The 19,443-nt window shown below is 38.5% G+C and overlaps 1 protein-coding gene across 1 annotated transcript in view; it reads right to left on the reverse strand.

The window, feature by feature from the left end:
- The window catches only part of SMC6 (structural maintenance of chromosomes 6), a 73,666-nt gene that overhangs the window by 3,708 nt on the left and 50,515 nt on the right, over positions 1–19,443 (reverse strand). The window contains exons 22-24 of the mRNA XM_049784859.1: positions 11,932–12,057; positions 8,591–8,696; positions 1,938–2,090 (exon numbers count right to left, since the gene is read on the reverse strand). Coding sequence (XP_049640816.1) covers positions 1,938–2,090; positions 8,591–8,696; positions 11,932–12,057 — 385 coding nt within the window. The remainder of the gene's footprint in view (positions 1–1,937; positions 2,091–8,590; positions 8,697–11,931; positions 12,058–19,443) is intronic.

Raw genomic sequence — 19,443 nt, forward strand, 5'->3', positions numbered from 1 at the left:
GGGATTTCGCAGGAATACCTACTTTTCCTCGCCTTCCCTTTGCTCAGTCACGTACTCTTGGTAATCTCAGTTCTCTAACCAAAGGCTGAGGTCTGTCATCATAGAATATTATCTATTCTCATTTCTCTATATACCACTGAGTGAGATTATCTGGTATTTGTCTTATTGTATCATGACTTCATGCTGAATCTTGTCAAAAGCTTTCTCTGTATAAGCTGAAATGATCCTCTAATTTTTATCTATCCTGTGACATATTATGTTGCATGATTTCAACATACTAAACCATCCTTGCATCCTTACAATGAATACCGTTTGAAGACAATATATATCTTTTAACTTACTGTTGAAATTGTTTTTTTTTTTATGATTCTGTTGAGGATTGTTATATTGATATTCATAAGGATAGCAATCTAGAATACTTTTTAAATAATTGGAATTATGGTAATGCCTGTTTCATATAAGCAATTAGGAAAGATTGCTATATCCAAGATACTTTTGAAGAGTATTTCCACTCACATTTCCCATCGTACATACAATAGGGAATAAATCTTCTTTGAAGGTTTGGTGGAACAGGATCACTCAGTAGTGATCGTGTCTGAACCTGGGTTTTTTGGGTTACTCCTAGCTCTACCCTCAGAAATTGCTTCTGGCAGGCTTGGGGGACCAGATGGGATGCCGGGATCAGAACCACTGTGCTTCTGCATGCAAGGCAAACGCCTTACCACCATGCTATCTCTCTGGCCCCCTTCAGAAGAATTTTAATCATTTCAATTTTCTTCCTTGTGATTGTTCTATTCAGACTTTTTATTTCCTTCTGATTAAACACAGGTTGTCATATGACTCTTGAAAATCCACTGCTTTCTTCAAGGTTACTCAGCTTCATGGCATAAAATTGTTCTCGATCATTTCTTATTGTATTTCTTAAGCATCTGTGTAATTTCTCCCCTTTCATTTCTTAACTGACTTGGTTTCTCTCTCTTTTTTTAAATAACATGAGTCTACAAAAGGGATTATCAGTCTTATTTCATCTTTCAAAAATTCAGCTCCTGGTTTCACTTATCATTTGTATTTTGTTTCATTTCAGTATCATTAATTTCAGCATTAATCTTTTTTTCTTTTTTTGCCTTTTGGACCACACAGGTAATGCTCAGGGGTTACTCCTGGCTACATGCTCAGAAATTGCTCCTGGTTTGGGGACTATATAGGATGTCGGGTTCGAACCAAGGTCCATCCTGGGCAGCTGCATGCAAGGCAAATGCCCTAAGTCTGTGTTATTGCTCTGGCCCCTAATATCAACAATTAAAGATTAAAGATTTGTTGTGTCGGGGGCCAGGCGGTGGCGCTAAAGGTAAGGTGCCTGCCTTGCCTGCGCTAACCTTGGATGGACCGCGGTTCGATCCCCCGGTGTCCCATATGGTCCCCCAAGCCAGGAGCAACTTCTGAGCACATAGCCAGGAGTAACCCCTGAGCGTTACTGGGTGTGGCCCAAAAACCAAAAAAAAAAAAAAAAAAAAGATTTGTTGTGTCAGGGATCAAAATAGGAGTCTTACACATGCAAAGCAAGTGCTCTATAGCTCTCTCTGGTTCAATCAAAGCCATATAAAAGTTCTTTCTAATTTATAATAAAGAAGTTTTGCTGAAGTTACATAGTACAATCCAGATCACCTTAAATTTAGGAAGAAGAAATTTTGCTAGATAATTTGTGAAGACTTATATGTCTAAAACACACTAAATTCAGGACCTTGTTGTTTCACATTAATTTTGAAATGTAGGACAGATCAGGGATGGAGCTCAGTTGCAGAATATTTCCCTTGTATGTGTGACTTAGGTTTGATATCCAGCACCATTAAAAGAGGGAAAAAAGGGAAAAGAATTGTTTCCTTTGAAAATACATACTTTCAACAACAAAGAGATTGGAGAATTTTAAAATTGATTACCATGTAAACATCAAATTCATCCAGGCATCTGAAAGGAGATTCAGCAATGGACCACAGGGAAAGAATGAAGCAAACTGTGGAAAAAGAACGTTCACCTCCAGATAAGGCTCGCATGTCATTGAAGGCAGCTCTATTTCCCTCGCCAGGCTGAACCTTAAGTGAGTTAACAAAAAAAGAGAGAAAAAAAATTTTGGTTAGTATAAAATAGATATTTATTTGGTTTTTGGGCCACACCCGACAGCGCTCAGGGGTTGCTCCTGGCAGGCACAGGACACCATATGGGATGCCAGGATTTGAACCACCATTGGTCCTAGGTTGACCACTTGCAAGGCAAACGCCCTACCGCTGTGCTATCTCTCTGGCCCCTAAAATAGATGTTTATATATTACATAATATGAGAAAATAAAGTCCTTGACTGTTAAAGAATGATATCTATACCCTTTAAAATATTTCCAATAAAACTGGAGCAGAAGTGCAATTTTCCTTGCATGTAGCCAACCTGGGCTCAATCTCTAGCACCCCAGATGGTCCCCAAAACTCTGATTCCTGTGTTCAAAGCATACAATACCGGTGGGCAATATCTGGTATGCCCCACCCCATCAAAAAAAAACTTTTCAGTCAAATTATTAAGCAATTTAATTATAAGTTTTGTTCCACTGAAAGGGAATCAATCTGAAATTCAAATTTTCTCAATGGAGCTACACTAGACATCCCAAAATGCCAAAGGCATAAGTAATAAAAATGCTTGTATATCTATGCCTACTACAGTCCTATATACAATAACCAAGGCCTTCAAGATATAAAATAACCCAAAAGTCCAAAGACAGATAAATGGATAAAGAAGTTCTGATGTAAACATACACAATAAAATGTAAGAAACAACATACTGTTTTATATATTTTTATATATAATATAGTTTATATTATAGCATAAGAGAAAAAAAATGAAATCTTGTAGTTTATTGTAACTTGAATGGAACTGAAGTGCATCAAGTGAAATAAGTCAGAAAGAAAAGATATACCAGATGAGATATAATAGAGAAACAACACACGGGAACATCAACAAATTCATGTCACTGACTGTAAGAACTTAAGTTTACCAAGCAATGGGGCAGAGTAAGAAGAGGAAGAGGCAGATTAGAGTGATGAAAGGGTTAAGATGAAGGGTATTGGGTACTTTGGTATAGGGAAGGGGGAATAACTTAAACCACAATAGCATTGTTACTATGTTATGTAAGTACAATGTAAAAGAAACAGCAGCAAACCATTAAGAGTGCCAAAGGCAGGTAAATAGTAACGATCAAAATGATCTTCCTGAAAGGACCACATTCCACCCTGTGATGTACTGAGAGAAAATTAACACACACCACCGTGCATGTTGAAGTCTTCTAGTTAAATTTTCAATTATTTTTGTTGCTCTTAGTTAAGGATGTTAGACAGGGAACCAGTTTCATTCTTTTGCATGTGGACATTCAGTTTTCCCTGCACCATACACTGAGCACATCACCTTTTTCTATAATGTATTATTAGCTAAACAAATATGCATGAGTTAACGTCTGGGTTTAAAACAAATCAAAAAAAATTTTTCATCAGTCCAGTATACTGTGAAAATATAATTTTAAAAAGTTTGAAACCAGGAAGTGGATAACCCTAACTTTGTTCTCAAGAGTACTTTATCTAATTGGCATCTTTGAATGTTTCACGCAAAATTTAGAACTATTTTTTATGTCCTTTTAATTGGGTTTGGTTTGGGAGCCATAGTGTGGTGCTCAGGGCTCACTACTGACACGAGTTGGAAGAACATAAGGTGTCCAGTTGAGCCCACAGTGGACACATGTAAGGCAAGTGTCTTGCCTGTGGTACTTCCTCTCCAATCCCTATTTTCTAGTTCTGTCAACAACAGATTAAATAGAGATTGCACTGAATCTATAAAAGCATTAACTTTTGGACAACTCCATTTTCTTATCTATAAACACCAAATATTTTATAATTTACTTGTATCTTCTATAAATCGTATTTTTTCCAGTATACAGGTATTTTTACTTTTACCTCCACGGTCAAATTTATCCCTATGTATTTTATTATCTTGGATGCTAACATAAGAGTAGGACTGTTATCTTTGTTTTATACTTATAAGAACCAAGATGATCTTTTTCTTTTTAACTTGAATTACAATGACATCTAGTGGTTAAAGAACTTTAAAAGTAATTATTGAATGCCGTAAGAACAGAACCAGATTAGAGTACTCACTGAATAACCAGCAGTGATCAATTAAAATTTATAAAATATCTTTGTAAACTTTTATCTTTACTAACTAGCAAATTCATTTTTATTCAAAAAGCAACTAAAACCATAAACTACGCCATACAATTTCCTGAGATGACAGTACAGAATTAATATTAAATTTTATTTTATGTGACAGAATTTGAGATACATATGCATACAAGGACAGAAAACCAGAGAACTAAGCAGTTCTTTTTGTTTTTAATTTGTCCATACTCAGAGATGCTCAGAGATTACTTCTGGTTGTCTTCTCAGAAATTACTCTGGTGGAGTTCAGGGGATGTTATGGTTGTTGGGGAATGAACCAAGGTCAGCAGGTGTAAGGCAAGTGCCATACCCACTGTGTATAAGTTCTCTAGCTAGCCCAGATCTAAACAGCTAAATATATTAAGTTTTATCACTTAGCAGATACACAATTTCACATTTTTTCCAATGTAATAATTAAAAAATATTTTTCACTCAAGGGAACATTCCTTCTTTACCTCTTCTAAGAGGCATACAAAATTTATGTTAGTTTGAAATTCTATATTTAACATCTATAATTTGAATCCCTTATGAGAATCCAAGTTAAAAAGCAACATTAACTTAAGCAGTCAAAATCCAAATAAAAAACTCCCTACTAAAGAACATTTAATAGGACAGAAATTTTTGGCTACCTAAATTTATCAATCTTATGAAGTCCTAAATACATTCCAGAGATGAAAATTTTACCATAGCCTATTACCAACCTTATCAGGAATAAATAATTACTAAAACTAGGGCCAGAGCTATAGCACAGTGGTAAGTAAGGTGTTTGCCTTGCACGCAGCCAACACAGGACAGACCCCGGTTTCAATCCTGGCAACCCATATGGTCCACGGAGCCTGCCAGGAGCAACTTCTGATCTCAGAGCCAAAAGTAACCCAAGTGCCACATGGTGTGACCGCCCCCCCCCGCCTTTAAATCAACAAAAAAATAAAGGGATACTAAAACTTTGTTTTTGTTTGTTTGTTTGTTTTGGTGCCACACTTGGTAGCGCAAGGGGTAGTTGTTCAGAAATTGCTCCTGGCAGGCTCTGGGGATCATATGGGATTCTGGGGATCAAACTTTAGGCCTGTCCCAGGTCAGCCCTATGCAAGGCAAATGCCCTACCGCTGTGCTATTGCTTCGGCCCCTAGGAATACTGAAACTTTTTTTTTAATTATCTTTATTTAAACACCATGATTACAAATATAATTGTAGTTGTATGATTACAGTCATGTAAAAAACACCCCTCTTCACCAGTGCAGGATTCCCACCACCAATTTCCCAGATCTACCTACTCCCCACCCCACCCACACCTGTACTCGAGACAGGCTTTCTTTTTCCCTCATTCATTCACATTGTTATGATAGTTTTCAGTGTAGTTATTTCTCTAACTGCACTTATCACTCTATGTGTGGTGAGTTTCATGTCATTAGCTGCACCTACATGGGAAGATGTGGGGAAGTAAGGGTTGGGACTGAGGCAGTAAAATATTAGAAATGAGCTTTGTAGGGCAGTATCAAGGTCACAATACAAGATGGATATTATGGATATATAAAATATATGCATACAATACTATCAATATGAAAACAAGGAGAAAAATTTCCAGTGACTGTCCCAACATAAACCAGTGCTAGAACGGCCCACCCTCCTCCCAGAGCGCATTCCCATTAGTGTAGGGAGAGGTAGGGGGAAAGCCTGTTGACCCCTATAGAGACCACCTAGCCCAGCACCCAGGGAAGGCCTGAAGTCCAGGGGAGAAAAACCCTATACCTGGCAAGAGCTGGTCTCCAGAATCAAGGAGGAAACCGGAAGCCAGATGTCAGCCTGCCCTCCTCCCCATGCACCTCCCACTTGAAACATTTAAAGATTTTTGAAGCAATAATATTTTGAGTAACAGAAATAGTGTTAGAAAATTTCATTAAATTTTTCTCTCTATAATTAGTTCTGGAAGTAATTGCCAATCACTCCCAATACTTTATTTTTGTTTTTAAGTGCTTAGTAGAGTAGAATTTATATGCAGTTAAAAGCACAAAGCTAAGATATTTAACTCAAATAATTGTTACACATACATCACCACCACCAGCATTATCACTACCACCTTCATAATCATCATGATCACCACTGGCAATCAATGGCCAAACATTATTCAGATCAAGCCACAGAAAATCCCTGTCTCTAATTTATCTCTGTGTTCTCTGCCAATGATCACTAGCAATCCCAAAAGATAACAAGTATTCTGATTTGCATCACCAGAGATAAATTTTACCAGTTTGAGAGACATTTTTAAGAAAAGAAGAACTTTTAATATACATTGCCAGTCAGGCTTCCAAATTCATTCTACTAAATTATACTCCCACAAGCTGTTTGAGTTCTTACGTCGGCACATTATCAGTCTTATTCATTTTAGTTGCACTGATAGCAGTGAGATAGTAACCTACTATGGTATAAATTTGTACTTCTCTGATGACAGATGTCTGAAAATTTTCTCATGTATCTCTGTCATCTGGACACATTTAATGTATGCAGTTTTTATTTAAGTCCTTTGAGAAAGTTTATGTTTTATTATTATTCTTTAAAAATGTAGATATCTATCAATTCTTTGTTTCTAGGGTCGGTGAGATAGTGCAGCAGAAAGGCATTTGCCTTGCACACAGTAGATCCAAGACGGACCTGGTTCGATCCCTGGTGACCCATATGGTCCCCCGAGCCCAGAGTCATTTCTGAGCACATAGCCAGGAGTAACAACCCCTGAGCATCACCAGGTATGGCCCCCAAACAAAATAAAGTAGATATCAAATTTTTGTTACTGTAAATTATTCATTCTTTTAAGCAATAAAACAGAAGAATAAAATGTATGGAAATTCAGGGAAAAAAGTGCTTATTTCTGGGGCCAAAGCAGTTGCACAGCAGTAGGGCATTTGCCTTGCAAGCGGCTGACCTAGGACAGACCACGGTTCCATCCCTGGGCGTCCCGTATGGTCCCCCAAGCCAGGATTTCTGAGCACAGAGCCAGGAGTAAAACTCTGGGGCCCGGAGAGATAGCACAGCGGTGTTTGCCTTGCAAACAGCCTATCCAGGACCAAAGGTGGTTGGTTCGAATCCCGGTGTCCCATATAGTCCCCCGTGCCTGCCAGGAGCTATTTCTGAGCAGACAGCCAGGAGTAACCCCTGAGCACCGCCGGGTGTGACCCAAAAACAAAACAAAAAAACAAAAAAACAACAACAAAAAAAAAACTCTGAGCATTACAGGGTGTGGTCTCAAAACAAAACAAAAAAAACAAAAACAAAAGTGCTTATTTCAAAACTTTTCAACACAATCAAGTTGCTCGTAGTGTTTTAGAACACTATTTTTTTTAATTATAAATGGGGGGGCATGGAGCTATAGTAGGGACTTACTCTGCACATGCTGACCCTTAGATGATCACGTTTGACCCCTGGCACCCCATATACTATATACCTCACCTGTGAGCCTACCCTGAGTGCAGGGCCAGAACTAAGCCTTGTGTATTGCTAAAGTGCCCCCACCAAAATATATTGGGGGAAAGGGAGTTTGCCCAAGTGCTCAGGGATCTGCAGTATTATTCTTGGTGCTTATGTGGCTACAAGGTACCAGAGAGCAAAGTCAGGGTCTCTGAATGCCATGTAGGCCTTTGAACTCTTTGAACTAACTCCCTGGCCTTGACCACACACAACTTTCGGGTTACACGAGTAGTGCTCCCAATTCTGTACTCTAGAGACTATGAGGTAACAGTGATCAAACCTGGCCTCCTTTATCCAAAGCATGCATTGCAGTCCACTGATAGTTTCTCTCTCCAGCCCACCTTCACATGGTTTTTGATGTAATTTATTCCACCTTTTTCTTTAAATGCATTTGACTATGAAGGACTCAAAAGTTCAATGTGGTGACTTTGCTTATCTAAAAGGACTGTATTTAAGACACCTTCAGAAATACAAAGCAATTACATGGGATGCAACGGGTTTTTTATTGCTCTTGGGCCACACCTGGTGACGCTCAGGGGTTACTCCTGGCTATGCACTCAGAAATCGCTCCTGGCTTGGGAGACCAGATAAGATGCTAGGGATCAAACAGAGGTCCGTCCTGGGTCAGTATAGCGCAAGGCAAACACCGTACCATTGCACTATCACTCCAGCCCCAAGGGTGGAACCATTTATTGAGAAATCTTGTCTTGATTTCCTACAGTGAAATCAGGCTATACTTTCCACAATGTCTTTTCTCATATAATCTTGGCATAATACCTATAAAATAAAAATGTTATTTTGTTTTCCAAACAAAATTATTACTATATTATCGAAAGAAAAAAGTTGCTGATTCTTTTAATGATCAACAAGCAAAATGATACTTACTGATATAGTAAGTGTTTCATTTTTATGGTCAAAATTCATTTTCCCACAATAGGCCCGTTGAGACAATAAGTTGTCAAAGTACAATTTGCATCGTAAAGTTAAACACCTAAGGGGAAAAAAAAGCACATTAGAAGAATACAGACTCAGAATTTGTCTATGTAGAATACATAGACACACACATACTCATACACACACACACACTCTCTCTCTCTCTCTCTCTCTCTCTCTCTCTCTCTCTCTCTCTCTCTCTCTCAGCAGTCTTAAAAGCAGTATATAAACCAGGCAAGTAGGTTAACATTGATTGCCATTTATTAGATACAATTTTAGATAATTCTTTTGTTGTTGGTTTATGAGGGGTAGGGGGGAAGGGCACTTGGCTTTCCTTAGTTCTTATTCTAAGGTCTGTGCTCAGGAAATCACTCCTAGAGGTACTATGTAAAACCAGAGCTGATGATACACGAGGAAAGTGCCTTATCCCACTGTATGGTCCCATCCCTGTCCCCATTTTATATGATTTTTGCCCATCTTTTAATTTCACATTTTGTCTTGCATTTGTTACACTTTAAACATCTTTGAAATGAAGATAACCTCACAATAAAATGTTCCATTATATTATAGCCAGTCCCTAAGAATATATTATTTGATAAAATATGTAAGGAATCATCCTAATACAAAAGAAATTAAATCTTGTACTTGAGAGATGTGTCAAGATAATGAGTAGTCTATTCACTTGCTAGTCTCCCTTCAACTTAAAACAGCAAAAAGAGTGAAGTCAATTAGTATGTTACTTAATCACTTGTACCTATAATGCTTTCTCAACTCTACCACAATACAGTGCAGACTATTCTGTTCTTTCTCTGTAACAGATAGAATTATTTATTAAAGACAACCTTTCTTTTTTCAATTACCAACTTACTTTTCATCCTTCATTAATCTAGAATAGTCATGGCTTTTCATTTTATTATTTGGGTTACCAAGAAATTTTATCCTTACTTAAAATTCCTTAACCTTTTGCCATTAGAGCTCCAGTACGCTGTCTCCTCTGTGTTCTATCACTGCTTTACAGTACTTTCTTCTCTTATGGCACAGCAAGAAGCTCACCTGCAGTTTCCAGAGTTCTCTGGAATCAGTCATTTCTTCAATGTACATTAATTCCTTTTGCTGGAGAATAGTGTGTAGGAAATAAGACTGGATAACTGAGCCAGCTACATGCTCTTTGCTTCTGTTGAGTCTAACATACATCTTTTCAGAGATGACTTGTTTCACTTTTCCTTTCCTAATTCACTTTCTAATCTGCATTAAATCTCTAGGCTACATAATACTGGCAGTCTGTTTTCTTTTGCTGAATTACGTTTTCTTTCAATAGTAATATGTGTTTTCCTTTAATTTCTTTCATTTATGAGAAGTCTAAAACAGACTGCTTGTCATAAGATTACATGTCTCTACATATCTCCAGTGTGAAAAAGAAAACAAAATTTACCTCTTTTTAAAATTGGGTAAATCCTATCAAATATATTAGTGAAGAGCTGTATCAAGATAGCAAAATTTAAAACCTTACATTACAGAAAACACTTTAACAATTTCCTTGGGGCCGGAGAGATAGCACAGCAGTGTTTGCCTTGCAAGCAGCCGATCCAGGACCTAAGGTGGTTGGTTCGAATCCCGGCATCCCATATGGTCCCCCGTGCCTGCCAGGAGCTATTTCTGAGCAGATAGCCAGGAGTAACCCCTGAGTACCACCGGTGTGGCCCAAAATCAAAAACAATTTCCTGTATAATGATATAAAAACAACTACAGCTTTTGGGAAACATGTAGCAAAAGGCATTGGATTTGTTCTTGTCTCAAACTATATGTGAACAAGTACCTGAAACAAGACTTTTCAGACTTTGGACATCAGACAGTGAAGGCAGTGCCAATCAAAAACCATTTTTCAAAGTTGGGAGTCAAATTGAGTGCTATGGTTGTCCCAAATGTGTAGTCAGAGAAAGAGTCCAGGGGAGTAAAACTGCAACTGGATCTAAAAGCTCACCCTGTTTGAGACAGGGCTAGAAGTGGGTGTCGGGACTCTGGCTCCCATAGCAGAGTACTAGGTATGGAAGCACAGTACCAAGAAGTGCAGAGAATCTACAAATGGACACACTCTGTCAAGATAAGTCTTCTACCCATCAGAATAGGCCTGTGAAATACTTTAACTGAAGATTACCCAGAACCAAAAACAGCTCCTGATTCAAGTGGTCTAATTGTAGAAATCTTGTATAACTCACAGGGTATGAGTGAATTACTCTGAAGAGCACTGTTTCACAGCTAGGAAACAAATATCAACCAGGCTGCTGAATCCTGTTTAACAGAACTTTTAAGAGTCTCAAAAGGATACAGACAAGTCTATTTGGATTCTAATGATATGTCTGTAAAACTAAACACACATTTTAAAATTTAACCTATAGTTCAGTTATTAAATTTGATCAAGCATGTTTAGTCAGTTTCTCTTTATGGCCTTTTCTGAATTGCTCCGTATAAACATATAGACTCAGTTAAATTTTCTAGTCTTAAGATCATAGACTTTGGAATTTAAAGAAAGTAAAAAGTATATTATTAAGGGTGTAGTATAGAGGGAAAAAAGAAGTTAAGTTAAAACACAAGGGGTTTATTGGTATTTATGTTCTTTTACTTGGGCATTTAGTCGGAAGTCAATACAATAGTGTATTTCTGCTATATTGACATCTACATTCAATCAATACCTGTATCAATTTTCTGCTTACTGCAATATGTGAAATAAGAGGAAATACAGGAGTAACAAAAATAGATGCTTTATCACTGGAGCTCTATCATTCTAGGAGATCACAGTAAATCAACCAAGATCTTGGTCAACAGATCCGGTCTGATTCTGGAGAGACTTAGGTTATTTTCAGAGCCAATGGAACCCCGTTCAAAGAACTTATAGAATGGAAATGCTGGATAAGTTGAGTATAAAGACACTTTATATCCCAAATTCTTTTTCAATTATGTATTCTTAAGGACTGGTCAACAGAGCAAACAATCTCTTATCTAAGTATATCATGTGGTTGACTTAGTTATTTGTAAGTGATAACATGATACAAAGAAGAGCTAAAACCATGTCTGGCAAGTTTTTGTTTATTTGTTTGTTTTTGTTTTTCGACCACAGCAGAGAGGGTCAGGGGTTACTCCTGGCTACATGCTCAGAAATCACTCTTGGCTTGGAGGACCATATCGGACGCTGGGGAATCAAACTGTGGTCCATCCTAGGCTAGTGCCTGCAAGGCAGACTCCTTACAACCTGTGCCACCGTTCTGGCCTCTGGCAATAATTTTTAATGTACGTACCTTCTAAACTGCTGATAAGTCTTGTATCTGTGGGTCATTATTTCTTCTAGCAATTTAATAAACCTCCTTAAAGTCTTCACTTTATTATCCAAGTCAAGATAGGTTTCTTTTGCTTCTTGATACTGCCTAATATATAAACAAAATATTATGTAAATAAATGTCATTTAAAGAAACAAAAGAAAAAGTAAAATATTCGTGTATTTTAATGGGGAGACTAGGGAGTGATGAGAAGAGTCTAGAGTAGCAGAAGGCCCTATCTTGGAACAACTATTATATTTAGGGCAGAAACAAAGTAAGATTGAGAAAAGGTGAAGAAAAATACTGTAAGTGGAACCCAGAGGTGGTGACATACATATCTTAGAAAACTCAGTACTATATGCATTCTAAAAGTAAGTGGAAAATACTAAAAATACTTCCCTTAGTAACAGAAACCAATGTATCTACATTAAAAAATGAACATATGGGGCCAGAGTGAGAGCACAGTGGTAGGGTATTTGCCTTGCACACAGCAGACCTAGGAGGACCTGGGTTCCATTCCTGCCATCCCATATGGTCCTCTGAGCCAGGGGTAATTTCTGAATGCACAGCCAGGAGTAATCCCTGAGTGTCACCAGGTGTGACCACCCCCCTTCCACCAAAAAAAGATCATATGAAAGAGTAATTTAAAAAAAAAAAAGCAAAAAATTGGGCCGGAGTGGTGGTGCTAGTGGTAAGGCATCTGCCTTGCAAGTACTAGCCTAGGATGAACTGCAGTTCGACCCCCCCAGTGTCCCATATGGTCCCCCCAAGCCAAGAGCGATTTCTGAGCACATGGCCAGGAGTAATCCCTGAGCGTCAAAGGGTGTGGCCCCAAAACAAAACAACACAACAAAAAAGCAAAAATTCAAATGCCCTATAACCAAAATAATAGAATAACTTGCTTTTAACATATAATCTCAAGAGAAATAACATAGCAAGTAAGCCATTCACATGGCTGACCTGTTTTTGATACCTGTTCCACAGGCCCTATGGACTCTGCCAAGAGTGGCGTCTGAGCCCTGTGCACCACTAGGTATGTTCCGATGAAAACAAAACAAGAATCCAAAACCCAGAAACCCAAGGTTGGTGAAAACACAAAAAATGGCATTTTCATTTAGGAAAAATAGGGGGAAACCCTATAAAGGGTAATTTAGCAATATGCAATAAAATCATTGCCCATCATGCTTTAATCTATTGAACTTAATATTTTTAGAAATTTTTTGTAGTGATACAGAGAAACATCCAACAATATGAAAACAGATATGCTTAGAGTACACAGAGCAACATCTTACCTAACTGCAAACCGGAAATAACATAAACGTTAAGCAGAACAATTAAGAAAACTGCAGGGGCTGGAGAGATAGCACAGTGGCGTTTGCCTTACAAGCAGCCGACCCAGGACCTAAGGTGGTTGGTTCGAATCCCAGTGTCCCATATGGTCCCCCGTGCCTGCCAGGAGCTATTTCTGAGCAGTTAGCCAGGAGTAACCCCTGAGCATTGCCGGGTGTGGCCCAAAAACCAAAAACCAAAAAAAAAAAAAAGAAAATTGCAGTGTAGTGATTAATTACACACACAAAAGAGCACCATGAAGTACAAAGAATGGGAAGACTGCAAATGACATAGGGGGTGGTTTCAACTGAGGAATTAAGGGGGAAGTGAAACACATATGGACCTGCTTGCTTTGGAGATAAAAAAAAACAAAAACAAAAACATCACTCACCAAAGAGTAACAAGCAAAAAGAATGGGTAGAGGGACTAACATGGATGGATAATTGACAGGGTATATCTCCGAGATAATCTTTGAATATATAACTCTGTGTTTAGGAACTATATTTTAGAAATTCCCTATAAAATGAAATAAAATCAAGAAGGATGGGAGAAATTTAAAATTATATGCAAACAAATAATGAAGACATCTGTATTTCAAGGTATTAATTTCCATAGTAAGAGAGGAAAAAGAGCTACACAATTTTAGAACACAGTAAATTTACTACATACTAGGAAAAATAATTGCAAGCACCTCTTGAATGTTTTCAGTAGAAATTTGGTTTTTTTTTGGTAGCAGTATGAGTGCAACAAGTCTGAAAATGTGTGTTGTGGGACTGAACAAACGTTAATGTTGCTGAGAGCCAGGGTTCCTACTGCAGAGAAAGAAAGAAAAATGGAAAGAAAGAAAAATGGAAAGTAAGGTAAAGAGAAACAGATTGGACTATACTTGGAAATGAAACTATCAATATGAACTCAAGTTATCAGCTGTATTTACAGAAAGAAACTACATGAAATGCCATATTAGTCAACTATGAGCTCCCTGGTTTCATTAAAATCAAAAGCAAAGACACTTTCATCTTGAAAATTCTCTGAAAACAAAATCAATTAAGTTTATACAAAGTTTAGAAACAGGTTATTTTTGCAAGGCAGACTGGACCTGGGTCATTTCTTGCTTTAGCCTCTAGAAATAAATCACAAGCAAAATTAAACTGCTTTTCAAGGTTAACCTGAGGTTAACCATTGAACAATTCTCTGTATTTAAGAAAATCTTGGGGCCGGGCGGTGGCGCTGGAGGTAAGGTGCCTGCCTTGCCTGCGCTAGCCTAGGACGGAACGCGGTTCGATCCCCCGGCTCCCATATGGTCCCCCAAGAAGCCAGGAGCAACTTCTGAGCGCATAGCCAGGAGTAGCCCCTGAGCATCACAGGGTGTGGCCCAAAAACCAAAAAAAAAAAAAAAAAAAAAAATCTTATTACTATCAATCACTGTGAAAAACCAAGTCATTGTGAAAAATTCTCTCCCACATAAGCTGCTTGACAACAATGAATCTCAACTCTGTTCCTTAGACACAGGACTGGTTTTGGTTGAAGTTTTCCTGGTTTGCAAATGTTCTTTCTGGTTTGGCACAATGCATGTTTACTGATTACTACTTGGATGATTCATTTGTTTAATTTCATTTTTTTTCTGAAGTGACATTTCTTAACTATCAGTTCCCCAATGAAAGGAACTCTTTGACCTAAGACTGGGTCAAGAAAGACAAAGGATCGGTTTGAAATACCTTGATGCTGTGCCTGAAAAAAAAATAGTGGAATCATTATATACAAATGGTAAAGCAAGTATGTTAAAAGTACATAGTAACAGGCTTGAAGAGGCTCCCTTCTGGCCAGCTGGGATTTGACCATCAAAACAAGCATCACATTTTAGGCATCAAAGTAAGTGAAGAGTCAGAAAAACAGCACCTGCTAGTAAGGCGCTTGCGTTCTATGAAGCCAACCCTGGTTTTCTCTCAGCACCCCATACCCCCAAGCCCCACAAGAAGTAATTCCTAAGTGGAGAGTCAGAAGTAACTCCTAAGACCACTGGATGTGTCTCTCCCCAAAAGCAAATAACCTTCAGCAGATGGTAACTCTAGAACTAAAATTATGATCAAAAGCTGAGTACTGACTTGGTCACAGAGTCTTCCCCCAAAATGATGGCATGCTATGCCAAGCAAGCCACAGTGAACATAGTATAGAAACCAAGTAACACCTGCTATGGGTAATCAAAATTATCATCAGTAAGGCCAGAGAAATATCATGTTGGTTTAAATGTGACAGACCAAGAGGTCACATCTTCATTTATGGAATATCTTGGCCAATAATGTAGCATAACCAGTTATGAGGAATAATCTGATAAACCCAAAACAGGGTATTTTGTAAAGTAACATGGCGAGCAAATGCCTAACTGAATCCTTTATTGCAGGAGAAATATTCAGAACTAACACTGCTGGAATTGAGCCATATTGTTAACCTTTCTGTATTTTAGAGTTGTCTTATGTCTAACATAAGAGGATATTCTTGTTTCCAGAAAATATGCTAAAGCATGGAAATAAACAGGATCATATAACACATGACTTAGTCTCAAATGGTATATTTTTGGTATTTAAATCATACATTTATGTCATTTAAAACCAGGCAATTTCTCTATTCAAAACATTATTCGGCCCAGACAGAAAAAATGCAAGATTAAAATCTGAATCATATTTCAAATTGAACTGCTCCTTTATTTTTAAAACTACTAAAATATTACAATAGGTTACAAATTAAATATTTGTGATTAGCAAAACAGGAAGTTATAGTTAAGATTTTGGGTGGAAGACCCACACCTGGCAATGCCCTTGGGTTACTCCTGGCTCTGAATACTCAGGTAACTCAGAAGTCATTCTTGACTGTGCTTTGGGAACTATATGCAATGCAAGTGCATTGGGTCGACAGCATGAAATGCTAATTCCCTATCCACTATAGTATCTCCAGCCCTTACAGTTCTTTTTTTTTTTTTTTTTTTTGATTTTAGACCACACCTGGTGATGCTCAGGGATTACTCCTGGCTATGCGCTCAGAAATCGCCCTTGGCTTGGAGGACCATATGGTACACTGGGGATCAAACCACTGTCCGTCCTAGGCTAGCATGTGCAAGGCAGACACCCTACCACTCTGGCCCTCTTAGAGTTCTTTAAAACAGCAAAGTTTTTGTCTTCAGTTAAGTTACCAATTTAGCTAATTATAATTTAAAAAAACCTTAAATCATAATTAAAATGCTATTTACAAATGATCTATGAATTTTTATTATTTTAAATTAAAAACCAGCTTCCTACTAGAACATGGATTTATGAATAATCAGTTTTTAATTTAAGACTATCAAAAAAGGGCTGGGGTCAGGACTCAGCAAAGTGCCCTGCATGAATTCTGGGTTCAAAGCTAGGCTTAAAACTAAAAGTAAAACAAGAGCTGGAGAGATAGCAGAGAGGTAGGGCATTTGCCTTGCATGCAGTTGACCCACGATGAACCTGGGTTCAATTCCCTGAGTCCCATATGGTCCCCTGGGCATTTTCTTTTTCTTTCTTTTTTTTTTTTTTTAATTTTTTTATTTTTAATTTTGAGAACAAAGATGCAAAGAAAGAGGACAAGGTAAAGTTATGTGGAAGGACAATCACCCATAAACAGAATTCTCAGAAGTCCCCTTGCTGATATCTTAACTTTGAGCTTTCAGCCAAAGAACATTAAGAAAAATATAACAGAACCCATGTTCAATTACTTTGTCCCTCAAGTCCCCAGATTGTAATACATAATATTTCTTAGCAGCACATCAAGCAATCTAAAGCCATAAAACTTATGTAACTCCTTAAATATTGAAGACATAGTATTTGTTTACATTTCTATGCACATGCATATTAGTTTAAGTTAACCTCAAAAGTGGGTTTTTCTTTTTAAGGATAAGAGTCAAAGGAGCACAGTAAAAACGGTGTTAGAGTGGCAATAATTGTTGCATAGGTCCACCAAAATATGGGGGAGATGGAAAGGAAAAGTCTTGGCCTAAATACAAGGAGACCCTACCCTGAAGTTTCCTGGCATAAGACCAACTCCAGGCTCCAGGCAAACTAGTTTGCCCAATCCAAATCATTGTCTGTAGTGCCAGCACACTTTTATTTTTCACACAGTCTCTGTTGTTGGTATCATGTTTCTGTATTAAAGATCCTGGAATCTGCATATCTTACATTGAAGTCAGGATGTGGAGCATCCTCTAGTTTCACCTCCCAATTAAAGGGCAATGCAGAAAGCCCTGTCTAGTACGCAGGTAGTTGATGTTCTTAAGTCTTCTCAGTGTTAAGGGAAGTCTCTTTTGAGTAGATAGATATCAGAGCAGAGGTAGGGTCTTCCCTGGTAGAGGATTGCTTCCAGGTGTTGTTATAAAAAGCCTTGGATGTTTCGTAGATAGCTTTCCTGGTTCAGGGGTGAATGGAGAATGCCCATTCTTCTGAGGCCTGTGCCAGGTCATTATGTCAATGTTCAGGGTGTAAGGTCCCATTGCACTACAAGATTTGTGTGTTCCAATCTCTATTAGATAAGAACTTTTTTGTGTGCATAGTATTTTCTCATTTTAATGTGCCTATGCAAACAAGGAACAATGCCACATGGCATTATAGGCCCATATGGGGCCTGCAAGAACAAGTCCAAAACTCCCATGACATGGTTAAACATAAGCATTAAACTGAGGGACTCTTTCATCGAATAGTTCTTATTGAACAGCTCATAGAGAGAAGAAAAGATAAAAAGTGGGGAAAACCTTCACTGTATAAGAGAATATTTAGTAAGAGTTAGCTGTCAAAGAAAATAGATATAAAATATTCAAAGCCATACGTGTCCATTTTGTGTCTTTTAAAATAGTTGGGTGTTGTTAAATCCAGTGCAACACGTTGGTGTGTGATTAGGACTGTGCAGTACTGAAGTTAAAAAGGGTAAACGGGGGGTACTGATGATTGGGGGTGATAGAGTTAAAAAGTGAAAATGAGCTTTACAGGGGTGTACAAAAGAGCAGAATACCAGGTGGACATTCTGCATACACAAAACATAACTTAAGAATAGAATATATTGGGGCCGGAGAGATAGCATGGAGGTAAGGCGTTTGCCTCTCATGCAGAAGGTCATCGGTTCGAATCCCGGCGTCCCATATGGTCCCCCATGCTTGCCAGGAGCGACTTCTGAGCCTGGAGCCAGGAGTAACCCCTGAGCACTGCCGGGTGAGACCCAAAAACCAAAAAAAAAAAAAAAAAAAAAAAAAAAAAAAAAAAAAAAAAAAAAAGAATAGAATATATTATTAATATATACTGTGCTATCGCCCCTGCGCGGTTTTGAACATGTAGACTGGTAAGAAATTGCCAGAGACTGCCTTAGTAAAAATGAGCAGCTTTCAGCACCCCCAAATTTGGACCCACCATTTCTGGCTGTCTGGGCTGGGTCCCAGGGAAGGCCTGGAGGCCGAGGAGCAGGAGAGGGGACGGCTGGGGGCCTACCAAGTCTCCCAGCAAGCCCAAGCTAGGGAGAAAGCCTTCGACATTGGGGTCTCCCCAGACCCCATGCCCGCTAGAGCTAGCCTCCAGATCAAGAAAGGATTCGTTAGAGAACAGGAAGCCAGGATCTACCCGCCCTCCTCCCTGTGCCCTCCCCTCCCTCTTCACTGGGGGGAGGGCGGGGAAAGCCTGGGATCCCCTCCAGGAGGGACCACCTGACACCCACCTTTTCTGGCCTGGGCTCTGTCCCAGGGAAGGCCTGGAGGACGGGGGAGGGGGGCAGGAGAGGGGACCTACCAAGGCTCCCAGCACGCCCCTGGGCATTTTCTGAGTGTGGAGCAGGAGTAACTCCTGAGCACTACCAGATGTTGCCCAAAAACCCAACCCCCCCCAAAAAAAAAGTAAAAGAGAACTGAGAGAAAAATGGAAGAATTCTTTTATACATTTCAAAAGTGCTGGAGATGATGTCGAATAGGAAAAAATAAACATTGAGTATTTTGTATAATGCATTTTAAAAACATGTGGTGTTATCTAAAGTTTCTTACTATTTTGTTTCTCTGCATTGTTTTCCTATGATTTTGAAAGTAGAATTGAGATCATGTATCTCTAATCTCTTAATATGCAAATCTTTTCATAAAGTAATGGTTGTAATTTTTTTTTTTGCAATTTTACATTTATTGGC

The sequence above is a fragment of the Suncus etruscus genome, chromosome 12 (genome assembly GCF_024139225.1).
Source record: "Suncus etruscus isolate mSunEtr1 chromosome 12, mSunEtr1.pri.cur, whole genome shotgun sequence".
NCBI classification, from domain to species: domain Eukaryota; kingdom Metazoa; phylum Chordata; class Mammalia; order Eulipotyphla; family Soricidae; genus Suncus; species Suncus etruscus.